At 48.6% G+C, this 18,752-nt stretch overlaps 1 protein-coding gene across 1 annotated transcript in view; it reads right to left on the bottom strand.

Moving 5' to 3' along the window:
* The window catches only part of LOC130128443 (collagen alpha-1(XIV) chain), a 192,702-nt gene that overhangs the window by 155,334 nt on the left and 18,616 nt on the right, over nucleotides 1-18,752 (bottom strand). Inside the window, 2 exon segments of the mRNA XM_056298052.1 lie at nucleotides 17,230-17,313; nucleotides 18,480-18,623. Of these exon segments, the coding sequence (XP_056154027.1) occupies nucleotides 17,230-17,313; nucleotides 18,480-18,623 (228 nt within the window).

The raw sequence follows: 18,752 nt of genomic DNA, 5'->3' as shown, positions 1-18,752 counted from the left end.
CTGCATGTCTGCATGACTGGCTGCAGTCCCGTTGCATGTCTGCATGACTGGCTGCAGTCCCGCTGCATGTCTGCATGACTGGCCGCAGTCCCGCTGCATGTCTGCATGACTGGCTGCAGTCCCGCTGCATGAATGCACGACTGGCTGCAACCCCGCTGCATGTCTGCATGACTGGCTGCGGCCCCGCTGCATGTCTGCATGACTGGCTGCGGTCCCGCTGCATGTCTGCATGACAGGCTGCAGTCCCGCTGCATGTCTGCATGACAGGCTGCAGTCCCGCAGCATGTCTGCACGACTGGCTGCGGTCCCGCTGCATGTCTGCATGACAGGCTGCGGTCCCGCTGCATGTCTGCACGACTGGCTGCGGCCCCGCTGCATGTCTGCACGACTGGCTGCGGTCCCGCTGCATGTCTGCATGACAGGCTGCGGTCCAGCTGCATGTCTGCATGACTGGCTGCGGTCCAGCTGCATGTCTGCATGACTGGCTGCAGTCCCACTGCATGTCTGCATGACTGTCTGCAGTCCCGCTGCATGTCTGCACGACTGGCTGCAGTCCCGCTACATGTCTGCACGGCTGGCTGCAGTCCCGCTACATGTCTGCATGACTGGCTGCGGTCCCGCTGCATGTCTGCATGACTGGCTGCGGTCCTGCTGCATGTCTGCATGACTGGCTGCAGTCCAGCTGCATGACTGCATGACTGGCTGCAGTCCAGCTGCACGACTGCATGACTGGCCGCAGTCCCGCTGCATGTCTGCACGGCTGGCTGCAGTCCCGTTGCATGTCTGCATGACTGGCCGCAGTCCCGCTGCATGTCTGCATGACTGGCTGCAGTCCCGCTGCATGTCTGCATGACTGGCCGCAGTCCCGCTGCATGTCTGCATGACTGGCTGCAGTCCCGTTGCATGTCTGCATGACTGGCCGCAGTCCCGCTGCATGTCTGCATGACTGGCTGCAGTCCCGCTGCATGTCTGCATGACTGGCTGCAGTCCCGCTGCATGTCTGCATGACTGGCTGCAGTCCCGCTGCATGAATGCACAACTGGCTGCAACCCCGCTGCATGTCTGCATGACTGGCTGCGGCCCCGCTGCATGTCTGCATGACTGGCTGCGGTCCCGCTGCATGTCTGCATGACAGGCTGCAGTCCCGCTGCATGTCTGCACGACTGGCTGCGGTCCCGCTGCATGTCTGCACGACTGGCTGCGGTCCCGCTGCATGTCTGCATGACAGGCTGCGGTCCCGCTGCATGTCTGCACGACTGGCTGCGGCCCCGCTGCATGTCTGCACGACTGGCTGCGGCCCCGCTGCATGTCTGCACGACTGGCTGCGGCCCCGCTGCATGTCTGCAGGACTGGCTGCAGTCCTGCTGCATGTCTGCATGACAGGCTGCAGTCCCGCTGCATGTCTGCACGACTGGCTGCGGCCCCGCTGCATGTCTGCAGGACTGGCTGCAGTCCTGCTGCATGTCTGCATGACAGGCTGCAGTCCCGCTGCATGTCTGCATGGCTGGCCTGGCTGGCTGGCTGAAACCTGATCGTTGGTCTATAACGCTGACATCACGTGACCTGGACCTGGCCCGTGTGTGTGTGCTTACACAGTCACGCAGCAGCAGCGCATTTGGAGTCTGACAGGAGACGCAGGCTGCAGACACGCCGCATACGAGGTGGCCTGGGAGCCGACGCATCACCTCTCCAGTTCAACGTCAAGTCACGTTTATCTGGACCGCCAAAGACCACGAACACGCCCCCGGAGGCTCGAACAGCCACGATCAGTACAGAGTACAACCCCCCCCCCACCCCCATCCTGACACCCCCAACTCAGATGAGGAAACATGTGGCAGGTTTAGATGAGGAGACAGAGGAGGTGCACATGGAGGTCCACAGCAGGGTCACGAGAGGCAGGTACAGAAACCTACCCCACAATGCACGTAACTACCCCAGGATGCACGTAACTACCCCAGAATGAACCTAACTACCCCAGAATGCACCTAACTACCCCAGAATGAACCTAACTAGCCCAGAATGCACCTAACTACCCAGAATGCACCTAACTACCCCAGAATGCACCTAACTACCCCAGAATGAACATAACTACCCCAGAATGAACCTAACTACCCAGAATGCACCTAACTACCCCAGAATGCACCTAACTACCCCAGAATGAACCTAACTACCCCAGAATGCACCTAACTACCCCAAAATGCACCAAAGTACCCCAGAATGCACCTAACTACCCCAGAATGAACCTAACTACCCCAGAATGAACCTAACTACCCCAGAATGCACCTAACTACCCCAAAATGCACCAAAGTACCCCAGAATGCACCTAACTACCCCAGAATGCATCTAACTACCCCAGAATGCACATAACTACACGAGAATGCACCTAACTACCCCAGAATGCACATAACTACCCCAGAATGCACCTAACTACCCCAGAATGAACCTAACTACCCCAGAATGCACTTAACTACCCCAGAATGCACCTAACTACCCCAGAATGCACATAACTACCCCAGAATGCACATAACTACCCCAGAATGCACCTAACTACCCCAAAATGCAACTAACTACCCCAGAATGCATCTAACTACCCCAGAATGCACCTAACTACCCCAGAATGCATCTAACTACCCCAGAATGCACCGAACAGCCCGGTGCAACAACCACCTTCTCACAGGTGCTCACATACGTACACACACAAAGAGTAAGATGTGACTCAGGGTTTGTTCCGGTTTAAACTGTTTGAAGCAAATCAACCATCTAAACAATCTGTGTGTGTGTGTGTGTCTGTGTGTGTGTCTGTGTGTGTGTGTGTGTGTGTCCGTGTGTGTGTGTGTGTTTGTGTGGACTGCGGTAACAAAAGAGACGTGTTCTACACGACAGCACCGTGTGGAGAGTTTCAACAAGACATAACACAACGAAACCCAAATCGATAAATCAAGCAGTACATAATAATCAGGTGTGGACAACAAACATCAGATACACCTTCACTTCTTGTGACGACAACAGACCACAGACAACCCACTGACAACAAAACACACCTGCCGACTTCATGTCCACACAGTGTTGGTCTGTCTTGAAAGAAAGAAGCCGCCATTTTTTTTTCTTTTGGATATTTCCCCCCTTTTTTTGCCCCAATGTTACTTGGCCAATTACCCCACTCTTCCGAGCCGCCCCGGTCTCTGCTCCACCCCCCTCTGCCGATCCGGGGGGGGGGGGGGCTGCAGACCACCACACGTCTCCTCCCATACGTGTGGAGTCACCAGCCGCTTCTTTTCCCCCGACAGTGAGGAGTTTCACCAGGGGGACGTAGGGGTGTGGGAGGATCACACTATATACACTATACCAGAGGAGGCGCTAGTGCGGCGACCAGGACACACACCCACATCCGGTTTATCACCCGCAGACACGGCCAGTTGTGTCTGTAGGGACGCCCGACCAAGCCGGGGGAAACCCCACAGGGATCTGAACGGGCGATCCCCGTGTTGGTAGGCAAGGGAACAGACCGCCACGCCACCCGGATGCCCAGCACCACCCTCTGGTGCTGTTCCTGAGGCCCGGATTTCTTTTCTATTTCTGTTGAAGTTCTTGCTCATCTGAATCTACCAGATGTAACTGTGATTTAGGGCGACGCAAAAGAAAAGGTGGAGTTTTCGTTAAGGCCCAGGGGCGCTGGAGGAGCCCGCTGGAGGAGAGCGCTGGAGGAGTGCTACAGCATTGCTGTCAGGCTAGCGGAGACTCATCTCCTGATAAAAGTCGGTAGAAATGAAAGGCGGAGCGCTCGGGGCCTCCGCGGCCCCGGCTCCTCTGTGTGGGATCACAGAGGAGCCGGCACACCATTTACTTCCCGTCTTCTCCTGTGTGTGTGTGATCTGATCTCAACCCTCTCCCTGGGGTTATTTGATAACCACGTCAAAGGAAAATGGAGGCTGGGTGTTGAGGGGCACGTCTAGATAGACAGACGCTGCTGTAGCGTGTTGCATTAAAAGCCGCAACACGAGAACCACCGGAGGGACTCGGGGGACGCGCTGAACCAAGAAAATGGCGGCGTTATGAATTTTTTTAAAATGTGCCTGTGTGGATTTGAATGGAGTATTGCACCGTGAAGCCCCTGTCGGCGCCCACACCCTTCGCCGCACAAAGCCATGTAGACGCACCATCGGTTTGTAAGTGTGGATGGCGCGACGGCGGGTGGATTAAGTGTGTTACTAATGATGACACCGCCCTTAACCGCAAGAGACCGACGGATCTCGTCCCAATTCATCCCAAGATGAAGATAAAACGGAAGTAAATCCCGGTTTTCCATGCTCTCCGCGTGATAACAGCGCCGCAGAGCTCGCCCGGTGTCGTCGGTGAACAACAGGTTCTGTATAACATCACCACCACAACTTAGCTGCCTCACTAACTCACGGCCATGACTTCGTTATCTCATTCCCACGCCTTGCTACGTCCTGGCCACCGGCTATCGATCTTGTGGCCACGCAATAAGATTTTTCCCACCAACGTCGCCGGGGGGGGGGGCGCCATATACTGAGAGTACAGTAGAACACAAACCCTCACGCTCACTCATTACAAACCCTTCCCACCCAATATCTGACACACTCATGCTATGATTTCAATCAAGCCCATCTGTCCTCCGCTGATATGGTCTGAGCAAACTTAACAAGGACTTACACCTTGCTATATGTACCATGACAATGACACACACACACCCATCATCATCATTATCATCACCATCATCATCGGTCACTCGGGGTCGAGTATGACCCTCATGATGATCATCGTCATTATTGGTGGTCAGTCGGGGTCGAGTATGACCCTCCTCCCTCTGGGTCCCTCTTGGTCTTCAGGTGGGTGGAGAGGCTGATCCCGGAGCTACATAATGGGAGGACGCCTGTGCGTGACGGCTTTTTACGTGGAGAGGCTGACGCACCTGCAGCCACCACACGGTCCTTGGCAGAGGGTGGCCAGAGTCCGATGGCATGGAGAACCCAGACGATCGGGGACCCCACCCTCTGTTGCAGCCTTCATCCGCCTTCACTGCTGTTGTGACCTTGGAGACGTCTTCCACCAGTTCTGGATCGTGCTTCGTCTGGAACCTCCCCCTTGACCTATCCACCTTGGGTGACCCCTACCAGGAGCCAAGCTCCGGACAGCATAGCTCTTGGGATCATTGGTACATGTAAGCTTCTCCACCATGTCAAGGTGGAGATCCAGAAATCTTCCTGAATACTGTTGACTGTATGGCAGATGGCAGGGACATTATACCATAAGCCATGCAGAGAAATGACACCATATTTTTTTTTAAGATGAATCAGTGATATTTGTTCTTTATGGAGTGGTGGAAAGGTGACAATTTTTTCCAGTGTGTAAGTTATTGTTGTTGAGATCCCGACCAAACGGAAAATCCCAAACCAGAACATTTGTTGTGTCTTTCTGTTGGCCATGTTGTCCCATGTTATATATCATATGTTACATACGATAACACAACAGTAATTGGAGGGTTTATACAGAAGTAGGAAAGTTGACTTGGGATTTGAACATGCAACATTTTGGCCACGAGTTCAAATCTTAGAGGACTGTGGTTGTACTGGTCAGCTCCCAATAACCAACACTAGAAGATTGTGGTTGTACTGGTCAGCTACCAATAACCAACACTAGAAGATTGTGGTTGTACTGGTCAGCTCCCAATAACCAACACTAGAAGATTGTGGTGGTATTGGTCAGCTACCAGTAACCAACACTAGAAGATTGTGGCGGTATTGGTCAGTTACCAGTAACCAACACTAGAAGACTGTGGTTGTACTGGTCAGCTCCCAATAACCAACACTAGAAGATTGTGGTGGTATCGGTCAGCTCCCAATAACCAACACTAGAAGACTGTGGTTGTACTGGTCAGCTCCCAATAACCAACACTAGAAGATTGTGGTGGTATCGGTCAGCTCCCAATAACCAACACTAGAAGACTGTGGTTGTACTGGTCAGCTCCCAATAACCAACACTAGAAGATTGTGGTGGTATTGGTCAGCTACCAGTAACCAACACTAGAAGATTGTGGTGGTATCGGTCAGCTACCAGTAACCAACACTAGAAGACTGTGGTGGTATCAGTCAGCTACCAGTAACCAAAAGCAGAAGTCTGTGATTATACTGATTAGCTCCCAGAAATCAACAGCAGAAGACTGTGTTCATACTGGTTAGCTCCCAGTAACCAACAGTAGAAGATTGTGGTGGTATTGGTCAGCTACCAGTAACCAACACTAGAAGATTGTGGTTGTACTGGTCAGCTCCCAATAACCAACACTAGAAGATTGTGGTGGTATCGGTCAGCTCCCAATAACCAACACTAGAAGATTGTGGTTGTACTGGTCAGCTCCCAATAACCAACACTAGAAGATTGTGGTGGTATTGGTCAGCTACCAGTAACCAAAAGCAGAAGTATGTGATTATACTGATTAGCTCCCAGAAATCAACAGCAGAAGACTGTGTTCATACTGGTTAGCTCCCAGTAACCAACAGTAGAAGATTGTGGTGGTATTGGTCAGCTACCAGTAACCAACACTAGAAGATTGTGGTTGTACTGGTCAGCTCCCAATAACCAACACTAGAAGATTGTGGTGGTATCGGTCAGCTACCAGTAACCAAAAGCAGAAGTCTGTGATTATACTGATCAGCTCCCAGAAATCAACAGTAGAAGACTGTGTTCATACTGGTTAGCTCCCAGTAACCAACAGTAGAAGACTGCGACTGTACTGGTCAGCTCCCAGATGGTAGCCAAGTCCCTTTATGAATGTTAAACAGGACGGGTGTATGAAGAACACACGCTCAGTCAACAGAAAGACATCTCTGAAATGTTAACAAGGCCATAAGACAACAGGGAGAGCATTCTGTGTGCAGCACAGCAGAACCCGGGTTTGTCCGAGACCGGCGTCATGCAGACACACTAGACAAACGGCTATTCAGCTTGACAGCAGCCAGGAAGATTTCTGTTTCTGTTCAGAAAGAACGGAGGGAGCTGTGGGGCTGAAACTGTGGTATTCTACAAGTGTGGGCAGGAACACACTGTCAACTGTTAGCATGGGGAGAGAGAGAGATGGGAAGAGAGCAATACAGAGAAAGAGACAGAGAGAAGGAAAAGAGAGAGCGACAGACAAAGAGAAAGAGAGAAGGGGGGATGAGGAAGAGAAGAGGGAGTGGTGCCGAAAAAATGGGGAGAGGCAGTGAATGAAAAAGTAAAAGGAGGGGGAAAGGAGAGAGAAAAGTCAGATTGAAGAGCTTAACGAGAAAACAAAGCAAAGCTGGAGGCGATGGGGGGGCGGGGGCGGGGGGTTGCAGGAGATACACAGGAAGGGGGAGGGGGAGGAGGTGTGGGTGGGTCATCATTTTATTATTGGTTTGCTCTCCTCTTCCCATCTGTCGCCATTAGCCTGAAGCCATTGACAGCAGTTTGGAGACAACTGTATATATATATATATATATATATATATATATATATACATACATACACACACACACACACACAAAATCAACCGTCATCCTATGTATCCACGTGTTTCTTTACTTGGTAAACATCTTAAAGATTATTTTTGTTGTTTAAAGGACTTTAGAGAAATCCATCCTGACTCCCTCTCTACCAACAGATCTACCCTTCGCTCCCTCTGATCCTCTCTCTCTTTCTCGTCTCCTCCTTCGCTCCACCTACCATCCGACACCGGCAGTCTCTTGTCCTGAGAAACCCTCACAACTGGTAGGAACCTGAACAAACTCCCATCTGTCTCCCTGCAACGATGACCTGTCTGCCTCAATGACGGCTTCTCCCTCTGGACGGACAGACAACTAACAGAGAGCGAGAGAGACAGAGAGAGACAGACAGAGAAGACAGAGAGACAAAGAGACACAGAGAGAGATGGAGACAAAGAGACACAGAGAGACAGAGACAGAGACCCGGAGAGACACAGACACAGACACAGAGAAAGACACAGAGAGAGAGACACAGAGACACAGAGACAGAGACCCGGAGAGACACAGACACAGAGAAAGACACAGAGAGAGAGACACAGAGACACAGAGAGAGACACACAGAGAGAGAGCGAGAAAGAGAGACAGAGAGAGACACAGAGAGAGACACAGAGAGAGACACACAGAGAGAGAGACACACAGAGAGACAGAGACAGAGACCAGGAGAGACACAGACACAGAGAAAGACACAGAGAGAGAGAGACACAGAGAGACAGAGACCTGGAGAGACACAGACACAGAGAAAGACACAGAGAGAGAGAGAGACACAGATAGACACACAGACAGAGAGACACAGATAGAGACACAGAGAGAGAGAGACAAAGAGACACAGAGAGACAGAGACAGAGACCCGGAGAGACACAGACACAGAGAAAGACAGAGAGAGAGAGAGAGACACACACAGAGAGACAGAGACAGAGACCCGGAGAGACACAGACACAGAGAAAGACACAGAGAGAGAGACACACAGAGAGAGACACAGACAGAGAGACACAGATAGAGACACAGAGAGAGAGAGACAAAGAGACACAGAGAGACAGAGACAGAGACCCGGAGAGACACAGACACAGAGAAAGACACAGAGAGAGAGAGACACAGAGACAGAGACCCGGAGAGACACAGACACAGAGAAAGACACAGAGAGAGAGAGACACAGAGAGAGACACAGACAGAGAGACACAGATAGAGACACAGAGAGAGAGAGACAAAGAGACACTGAGAGACGGAGACAGAGACCTGGAGAGACACAGACACAGAGAGAGAGAGAGACACAGAGAGAGACACAGACAGAGAGACACAGATAGAGACACAGAGAGAGAGAGACAAAGAGACACAGAGAGACAGAGACAGAGACCCGGAGAGACACAGACACAGAGAAAGACACAGAGAGAGACACACACAGAGAGACAGAGACCTGGAGAGACACAGACACAGAGAAAGACACAGAGAGAGAGAGACACAGATAGAGACACAGAGAGAGAGAGACACAGAGAGAGAGCGAGAAAGAGAGACACAGAGAGACAGAGACAGAGACCCGGAGAGACACAGACACAGAGAAAGACACAGAGAGAGAGACACAGAGACACAGAGAGACAGAGACAGAGACCCGGAGAGACACAGACACAGAGAAAGACACAGAGAGAGAGACACAGAGACACAGAGAGAGACACAGAGAGAGAGAGCGAGAAAGAGAGACAGAGAGAGACACAGAGAGAGAGCGAGACTAAACGCACGGACAGGCACCCAAAACGACTTTGTAAGTACTGATGGCAATAACCACATTTGTAACTCACTTGATAAGACTAATCATTTTGTTTACTCGCACAGAAGGAACTGTGATCCGGTTATGAACAGACATGGAAGAGAACTCTGGCTGCTCTGTCGCAGTCATGGTCTGTATATCGTCAATGGTAGGATAAGAGGAGACACCTTTGGAAGACCTATATTTTGTTCAATTCTTGGGAATAGCACAGTAGATTACATAATAACCGATATAGACCCTTTGTCAATTAGAATTAGAGCATTCACTGTCAAACCATTAACTCCCCTTTCTGGTCACAGCTAAATCTCAATAGAAATTAAAATCATCTAGTTACCTCCCAGTAAGCTGTTCCACATAAAGAAATCATACAGATGGACTGAAAACAGTACAGAGGAATTCAAGAAAGCCACTGACCATCATGAAATCCAAAATCTCCTAGATGCTTTCCTAGATACCCCTTATGTACTCAGTAAAGAGGGTGTCAATCAGGCCGTGGAAACAGTTGACAACATATTTGAAAAAACAGCAGATGACGCAAGATCAAGATCAAAACCAACACTTAAGAAAGACGATATTTGGTTTGATGCACAATGTCAATCAATAAGGAAAGAACGCAAATTATCCAATCAGAAACACAGAGATCCAAATAATTCATCAATTTAACTTCTTTATTATGAGACAAAGACAATATAAACACACACTTAGAACTAAGAAAGCTCAGTACCCCTATAAGCAACTGACATTGATTGAGGAGTCAATAAACACCAGTAAGTTTTGGGACAATTGGAAACACTTCCAAAAAAACAAAAACAAAAACCAAATCATCAAGAATTAGTGATACAAGATGGAGATATCTGGACAAACTGTTTCCAAACTCTTTTTAAGAAAGTGCAATCAGATCAAAACAGGGACCAAGAAAACATAATAAGCAAACTAGAAAAATTAGAATGTTCCATCAAGGACTATCAAAATCCACTTGACTCCCCCATCACAGAGCAGGAGCTTTTAGTCCAAATTGACAAGTTGAAGCCCAAAGAAGCATATGGGCCTGATGGCATTTTAAATGAAATGCTAAAATCTATTAATGAAAAGTTCCAATCTGTTACACTTAAATTATTCAATCTAGTTCTGAGTGTGGGATATTTCCCGGATATCTGGAATCATGGGTTAGGTCCACCAATTTACAAAAGCAGAGATAAATTTGACCCCAACAACTACCGAGGCATCTGTGTGAACAGTAACCTGGGGAAGGTATTCTGCGGTATTATTTACTCCCGACTCATAAACTTCCCTATGAAACACAATGTCTTGAGTAAAAGCCAGATTGGATTCTTACCAAATTACTGCACTACTAACCATATTTACACCCTATACACCCAAATTGAAAAACATACTCAAAATCAAATTAATTATTCACTTGTTTTGTTGACTTCAAAAAAGCATTTGATTCCATTTGGCATTATGGATTGCTCTAAAAATTAATTGAAAGTGGTATAGGGGGTAAAACATATGACATTATAAAAATAATGTACTCAGGAGCCAAGTTTAGCATTAAAATTCGATTCAAAAGAACCCAATATATCCCTCAGGAGTGCGGAGTGAGATAAGGTTGCTCTTTAAGCCCAACTCTATTTAACATATATATTAAGGGATTGGCGACCATACTGGAAAAGTCATCGGCACCTGGATTCACTCTGCACGACAGTGGGGTCAAATTCTTATGCGATGCAGATGACCTAGTCCTTTTTTCACCAATGGAGGAAGGACTCCAGATTCAATTAGACCTTCTTCAAAAGTTTTGCCAGACCTGGGCCCTGGCAGTTAACATTAACAAAACTAAAATATTTATCTTTCAAAAAAGATCCAGATATTAGGGAAGACATCACATATTTATATTAGGACCAAATTAAATTGAACATACACTAGATTACATCTACCTAGGCCTTAGAATCAATTGTAAAGGAAAATTCAACGTGGCAGTGAGTGAACTACTAGACAAGGCACGCAGGGCTTTACTTGCCATAAAAAGGCAAATTCCTTTCAAAATTCCAATCTGAATTTGGCTAAAAATATTTGCACCAGTGAAAGAACCAATTGCCCTATATGGCAGTGAGGTGTGGGGGCCCACATGCAAGTCAGGAACTAGATAAATGGGAAAAACATCTAATTGTGACCCTGCATGCTGAGTTTTGCAAAAACATCCTAAAAGTCCATCGCCACACTACAAACAATGCACGCAGGGCCAAAATCCTCTTCTGATTAAAATTCAAAAAAGGGCGATCAAATTCTGGGAACACCTAAAATCCAGTGACACTTTTTCCAATACAAAGCCTTACAGTACCAAGAGTTGAGCAAAGATAAGAATTCTCCTACCAACCTGGTCTTCAGCCATCCTGTTCCACTAACACATACTAACACTTTAAAGGCACAAGACCAGGTCCAGACTACACAACATATTCGGCTTAAACAAATGTCTTCAAACCTAAAAGACAATTATTACGGATACTGGTAATCCAAAACAAAATCACAAAGCAAGATGCAATGTTATTTGGCCCTAGACAGACAATATATGTACATTAGCAGATTACCTCACTAAGAATAAAAGAAACAAATTTGAGAAACACTGACAAATTACAGACTCAGTGAGCACCGCTTAGCAATAGAAACTGGCAGACACAAAGACAGTGTAGTTGAGACAGAACTGCACTTTTGAACAGAGTGCAAAACATTCCAATCAATCCGTGATTGCTTCTTCCCAAAATGTGAAGAAAAACACCCAAAATTCGATGCCCTCCCAAACCACAGTAAGCTACCCTACTTATTGGGTGAAGATAAAAAGAGCTGTACTATAGCTGCACAATATGTTCTCACTTGCCACCATCTGAGGGACACTGAATGATACACATATTCACACACATATTTCCTACTTTTTACACAAAGAAGCCCAAGACCACATTCAGACACACATGCACACACAGAGACAGCCTCTCTCTCTCTCTCTCTCTCTCTCTCTCTCTCTCTCTCTCTCTCTCTCTCTCTCTCTCTCTCTCTCTCTCTCTCTCTCTCTCTCTCTCTCTCTCTCTCTCTCTCTCTCTCTCTCTCTCTCTCTCTCTCTCTCTCTCTCTCTCTCTCTCTCTCTCTCTCTCTCTCTCTCACACACACACACACAAACACAAAATCCCACAGAGACTCATAAACGCACATGCATACACATGCACACACACAGATACAGTCGTCTTAACTATCTTACTGCTTTAAATAAAATAAAATGAATAAATGAATAATAATAACAATGGCTAAATAATAAATAATTAATAAGTACTACTGGTAACTGATTATCAATCTGGTTTTTATACTGCACCTGTATATGTTCTGATTCCTTGTATCTCTGTCTATGTATATGTACATGTTGGGTATATGTTCTGATTCCTTGTATCTCTGTCTATGTATATGTACATGTTGGGTATATGTTCTGATTTCTTGTTGTTTGTAATGACTGCTCTGGCAACACAAGTGCCTATTTGTCATGCCCAGCAGAGGATGTACTTTCTCCACCAGCTCAAGAAGTTCAACCTGCCTCAGGAACTTCTGATTCAGTTCTACAATGCAATAATCCAGTCTGTCCTCCGCACATCCATCACTGTCTGATTTGGTTCAGCCACCAAACAGGACAGGCACAGACTACAACAGACAATTAGGTCTGCAGAGAAAATCAATGGTGCCAACCTGCCCTCCATTCAGGACTTATACACGTCCAGAGTAAGGAAATGGGCAGGCAACATCACTGCAGACCCATCACACCCTGGTCACAACCTGTTCCAACTAACTGAAGGTAGGTGCTACAGAGCACTGTACACCAAAACAATTAGATATAAAAACAGTTTCATTCCATGGGCTGTCATTCAAATGAACGCTTAACGCTGTCAAATAAATCCAATCATGTTGTACATACTGTACTGTACATTGTACGTATACTGGTACACTGTCATGTCCATCCACCTCAGGCATGTATGTAAGTAACCTGCTAACATCCATTTCAGCATCTCTGATATATTCTCTGCACCACTGCACTTTATCCCCTCTTATTTCTCCTGTATAAGTCAATCCTTGTGTAAATGTTACGGGTAATGTGAAAAACGGTTAATGTGCAAACTACCCGGTTAATGTGCAGATTACCCAACGGGGCGGTTAATGTACACATTACCCGCCAGAACGGGTTATCTGCACATTAGCCGGGTAGTCTGCACACCACCCGTTTGGGCGGTTAATGTGGATGGAACAAACCTGCAACTCATCTTTTTACGATATTTTGATATCACAATCAGCAATAGGCCTTTAGCCTAACGACTCATGAAGTGAGGCCATCTGAGGAATCACAACTTGTGGTAAATGAAAGAACAGACGTTGGCGATATCATTCTGTCTTTAGATCAGCGTTTCCCCCCACTTGTATAACGAGGCTATTGGCATCGAAGAACACAAAAATGAGCCCTCCTCCTCGCTCTCTATCTGATCCCTGATATGAATGAATAGCCTACACATTTGACAAGGGTGAAAAGAAACATCAGTCTTGCCACCTCCCATCAGGCTGCTATAGCCTACTCTCACTGGAGACATGCGTCATTCAGCCAATCCCAAATGGCAATCACTCCGTGGACAGACTGGTAAATAACACTTTGTGGAAGAGACTCGCTACAACAACGTTACAGGGTGAATGTTTAAAACGGCAGGGAGAGAAGGTCAGAGTAAAACGAGATGTAGATGATGAAAGACAGATTATGGGACAGAAAGAGCGGTAGACAGATGATGAAGAGAGACTAGTGAAAGAGGAGAAGTGGGACGAACAAGACAAGACGGACAGTGATTGAGAATAAAAACAGAACAGATCGAGACGGTGGAAAACAGAGGGATGGAGAGACAGATGGGAAGCTGTCAGCCGGGGTTGTAACGAGAGAGATGACTCTGATCAGCTCCACATTCCGGATCTGTTCCCGTGGAGTGGAGCCTGGCCTCCCTCAGGTCCTCTGTTGCTCCATCACCTTTTCACCCGACATGAAGGATGGGACAGAAACATCTGTCCCATTACATCGGACACCATCTCAAATGTGTCGTGCCCGAAGACCGGCTCGTTTTCTTTTTTATAGCCTTTTGAGGAGAGAGAGAGAGAGAGAGAGAGAGAGAGAGAGAGAGAGAGGACTCGTCTCGAGCCTTAATCTGACCCAAGTCAGATGTTTGCATGTATCTGGTCACCTGAATCAGGATTTATTCAAAGGTCTCATGAAAGGATAAACGTATTTTCATCCTTGTTAACTCTTTTATCTGCACTTGTTATTTTACATCTCTAACACTCTGCTCTAGAAAACGCCCCATAAATGAATGGCGTCAGATTGAGAGAAGACGAGCGATCTCCTACCGCCAAACTGAAACTAGCCAATAGTGTATCGATGTCCATGTTCGTCTAAAGATGCCTGGCCGTGATTGGCTGCCGGTCAAATCACTCTCCCTCCCCTCACCGAGTCCCGCCCGATCGTTCTGTTTCGCTCAGATAAACTTCCAGCGGTCTAAATGTCACTTAAGGGGACTTTTAAAAGTTGTATGGTGGTTTTATTATGTTGTAATGGAAAGAAAGGAGAGCTGCAGGATCATTATTCCATCCGTCCATTATCCGAACCGCTCATCCTGCTCTCAGGGTGGTGGGGATGCTGGAGCCTATCCCAACAGCCATTGGGCGGCAGGTGGGGAGACACCCTGGACAGGCCGCCAGGCCATCACACGGGGCATTCTGACTGACCGTTTGTTCGCACGAGGGCAACACACCGAATAATCCAACCAAGACAGAGGAAGGCCAGGAAGCCCTTTTTATAAAAGCGAGTCGGATTTAAACAAAAAAGAGATTTGAGGGAAGCTCGTCTTGTTGTTTCAGTATTTATCCCACTGGTGACAGCCGACGGAACACAACCTGTCATTTGAGGCTACGCGAGCGGCTAACCGTCGGCCCTCGAGCTGCCGCTGATGCCACGGGCTTCATCCACACCATAATCAACACCATTCCTTCACTTCAAGGCCCCGAAACACAACGCCGCTCACACAAAAAACAACATTTCTGCAGGGCTGAAAAAAAGAAGCGGGGTAACACGGGTTTTATGAGGTAAGCCGGCTGTGGTGAGTCTCAAAAATAAAACAGGGAGAGGCTTGGTTCAGAACGGATCAGGCTTACCTTGTTGTTTCTCTGGAGGCTGCGCGGCCTTCACGCCGGCGCCGCTCGTCTCTCCGTTCGCTCCCTGCCGTCCGCACGTTGCTTTTCAGCGGCGTGATACTTATAATACGGTTGAAATGCTAACCGGCTCTTTTACTTTGCCGCCGTCCCAACTCAGCTCCTACTTGTCTTGCCCAACTGTTTACACCGTCTGGCGTTTTCCTTCTCTGGTGTCTTTGGGAGCTGATGTGCCAGGGCGACGACTGTCGTCTGTATCCGTCTTTGTTCTTGAAGACGCCGGGGGTGGTCATCACAAACACCAGGGGAAAGACATTCTGGAACCCCCCACCCCCCCCCCACTTTTTCCCCCCAATTGTATCTGAGCAATTACCCCACTCTTCCGAGCCGTCCCAGTCGCTGCCCCGCCCGCTCTGCCGATCTGAGCAGGGCTGCAGACTACCACATGCCTCCTCCCATACATGTGGAGTCTCCAGCCGCTTCTTTTCACCTGACAGTGAGGAGTTTCACCAGGGGCGTGGGAGGATCACGCTATTTCCCCCAGTTCCTCCTCCCTCCCGAACAGGTGCCCCGACCGGCCAGAGGAGGCGCTAGCGCAGCGACCAGGACACATCCGGCTTCCCACCCGCAGACACGGCCAATTGTGTCTGTAGGGGCGCCCGACCAAGCCGGAGCTAACGCGGGGATTCGAACCGGCGATCCCCGTGTTGTTAGGCAACGGAATAGACCGCCACGCCACCCCTGGAAAGCTTTTGAATTACAGACCACTCATTACATGTAAACTATGTAAAGGATAAACCCCGACAAGGTGTGCGTTCAAGGATTTCAACACATTTAATGCACAACACAATGGCGGGGGACCACCCGACGCGAAGCGGAGCGCCTTGGACTCATTTAACCCACACCTTGGGAGCGGATTACCCCGTTTACGCTAAACCGGGCTGGCTACCGGCGTGTTGCTACGGTTACAGCATATGAATTTAGAACAGCGTTCAAACTTGAGCCAAACTACGTGTGCATTATACGGTTTTTAACGAGCATCCTCCAAGCCAATCAGAGACCAGCATTCTCTGATACCCTGATATTACAAGTTATATACGTTTTACCCATGTGTTTTAATTACCAGACGACATTATCCGTATCTGAGTCGGTTATTTCTGTGTAATCAAAGGCCTGTGATTTAAAGGGTCACCAGAGGTCTCCCCTGAAAGCAGAGCGGGGACGGGCTAAACGGGGCGTCCTTCGGGTCACGGGCGAGACTGAGCAACGAACGCAGTGATCGGCGAGAAAACAACGAGGCCCCTTCAGGCGGCGTTCACATCCTGTGTCGTTCTCTTGCGGCTGCAAATCAGAGACTGGGAAAAAGGCCGAGGTTTGAGAATGAAGGCTTCGCATGTCACCGCCGCCATTGCTTCCGGAAAAAATAAATAAATAAATAGTCTTTTGTCGGAGAGGAGAACGGTTTGGATTCTGGGAGCTGAGACGAGAACAGAGTGGTTGGTGCTTCAATAAAACTTTTCTTGACAGGACACGTCACCGGCCCCCCCCCCCACCACCACCGACACTGATGTGAAGTCTGACAGCTCGTCTGTTAGCTCCACCGAAAAGCTCCGGGTTCGGAAAACAAACAAAAAAACTAAACTTTTTCTGCTCTCGTTAAAAGGGAAAAGGTCTTGAATCCATGTCAATAGGTCTTCACCCCCACCCCCCATCCCCGCCGCGGACAAGACGTCTTACCTTCCGAGATCTCGTTGGTTTCCACGGCGACACGCGAGTCCTGCCTCCTCTGAGGCTGCACCGTCTCAGCCCCGGAACGCTGCGCTGGAAGAAATAATGGAAAAAGGTTGGTGTCAAAGGTTGCTGTCAAAGGTTGGTGTGTTAAAGGACAGCTGGTCCAGAAGAGCGGGAAGTGAAGTTGAGTGAACGAAAAGGAATGAAATGGAAATAAAATAAAATCACTTTCTGGTGTCAGTTTGTAGCAAACTAAAGCATTTTTGAGAAAGGTTTGGCTGAAAAAATGATGGTTGACCTTGACTGTGACCCTGACCCAATTACCTCCAAAATCTAACCAGCTCATCTAAGGACCATTACCCGCTTTTCTTACACATTTTCTGCTGTTGTTTTTCTGCTGACAAGCAAACCGCACAAAACGCACTCACGGTGGAGTCAATAGAACATAATAAAGAAAAAGGGGACGAGGAAGAGGAGGAAAGAGAAGTTGAGGAGACAGAACTGATGGACACCGGAGACACGGTAAAATGATAGAAAGAAAAGCCCCGCCTGCCGCCCAATGACTGCCGGGACAGGCTCCAGCTTCCTCCGCAACCCTGAGAGCGGGATAAGTGGTTTGGATAGTGGATGGATGGATATCTGAGTAAAGACACGGGGCATCCAGGTAGTGGAGCGGTCTATTCTGTTGCTTACCAACACGGGGATCGCCGGTTTGAATCCCCGTGTTACCTCCTATGCGCTTCAGTTTAACAGTTCCAGCTGAACGTAGCTGCCGACTGAGACCAGGTTCGCCGTCATCCTGAATGTCCAGCCTGGCCCCATGGATTAGAGGCTCTTCCAGGAGCCAAAACAGAGAAGCCGTAGGCTCCAGCCTGCACCACTTAAAACGAGTTTTGGGGCATCCGGGTAGCATGGCGGTCTATTCCGTTGCCTACCAACAAGGGGATCGCAGGATTGAATTCCCGTGTTACCTCCGGCTTGGTTGGGCGTCCCTACAGACACAATTGGCCGTGTCTGCAGGAGGGAAGCCGGATGTGGGTATGCGTCCTGGTCGCTGCACTAGCGCCTCCTCTGGTCAGTCGGGGCACCTGTTTGGAGGGGAGGGGGAACTGGGGGGAATAGACCGCTACGCTAACTGGACACCCGGCTTTATGCATTTTTTAAAAAGAACATCTGAACAGTATACTCCATCATCTCCCGGGTTTGCAGGATTCGGGTTTGAATCAAACAAACGGAGGCGAACAGACGACCCTCACCCTCCTGTTTGCCGTAGAGCGGTTTGCTCTCCTGCGCTCCACTGACAGCGGTGATCTTAAAGCTGTACTCCTTCGAAGGGTCGTAGTCTTCTACGACCAGCTTCGCCTCCTGCTTCGACACCTGAACCTCCCTCTCCTCTCCACCTGGTCAGAGGACAGAACAAAAAGAGAAGACCTCACTGGCGATGACCTGAAGGTTTGAGGAGGTTGTGACCCACGTGTTGAGTTAGCCTACGCTCTTCAAACGTGAATGAATATCAGAGGTAAAAAAAA

This window comes from Lampris incognitus, chromosome 18 (assembly GCF_029633865.1).
Source record: "Lampris incognitus isolate fLamInc1 chromosome 18, fLamInc1.hap2, whole genome shotgun sequence".
Classification (NCBI taxonomy): Eukaryota; Metazoa; Chordata; class Actinopteri; order Lampriformes; family Lampridae; genus Lampris; species Lampris incognitus.
The sequence above is the reverse complement of the archived record's forward strand: the minus strand, read 5'-3'. Positions and strand labels throughout refer to the sequence as shown.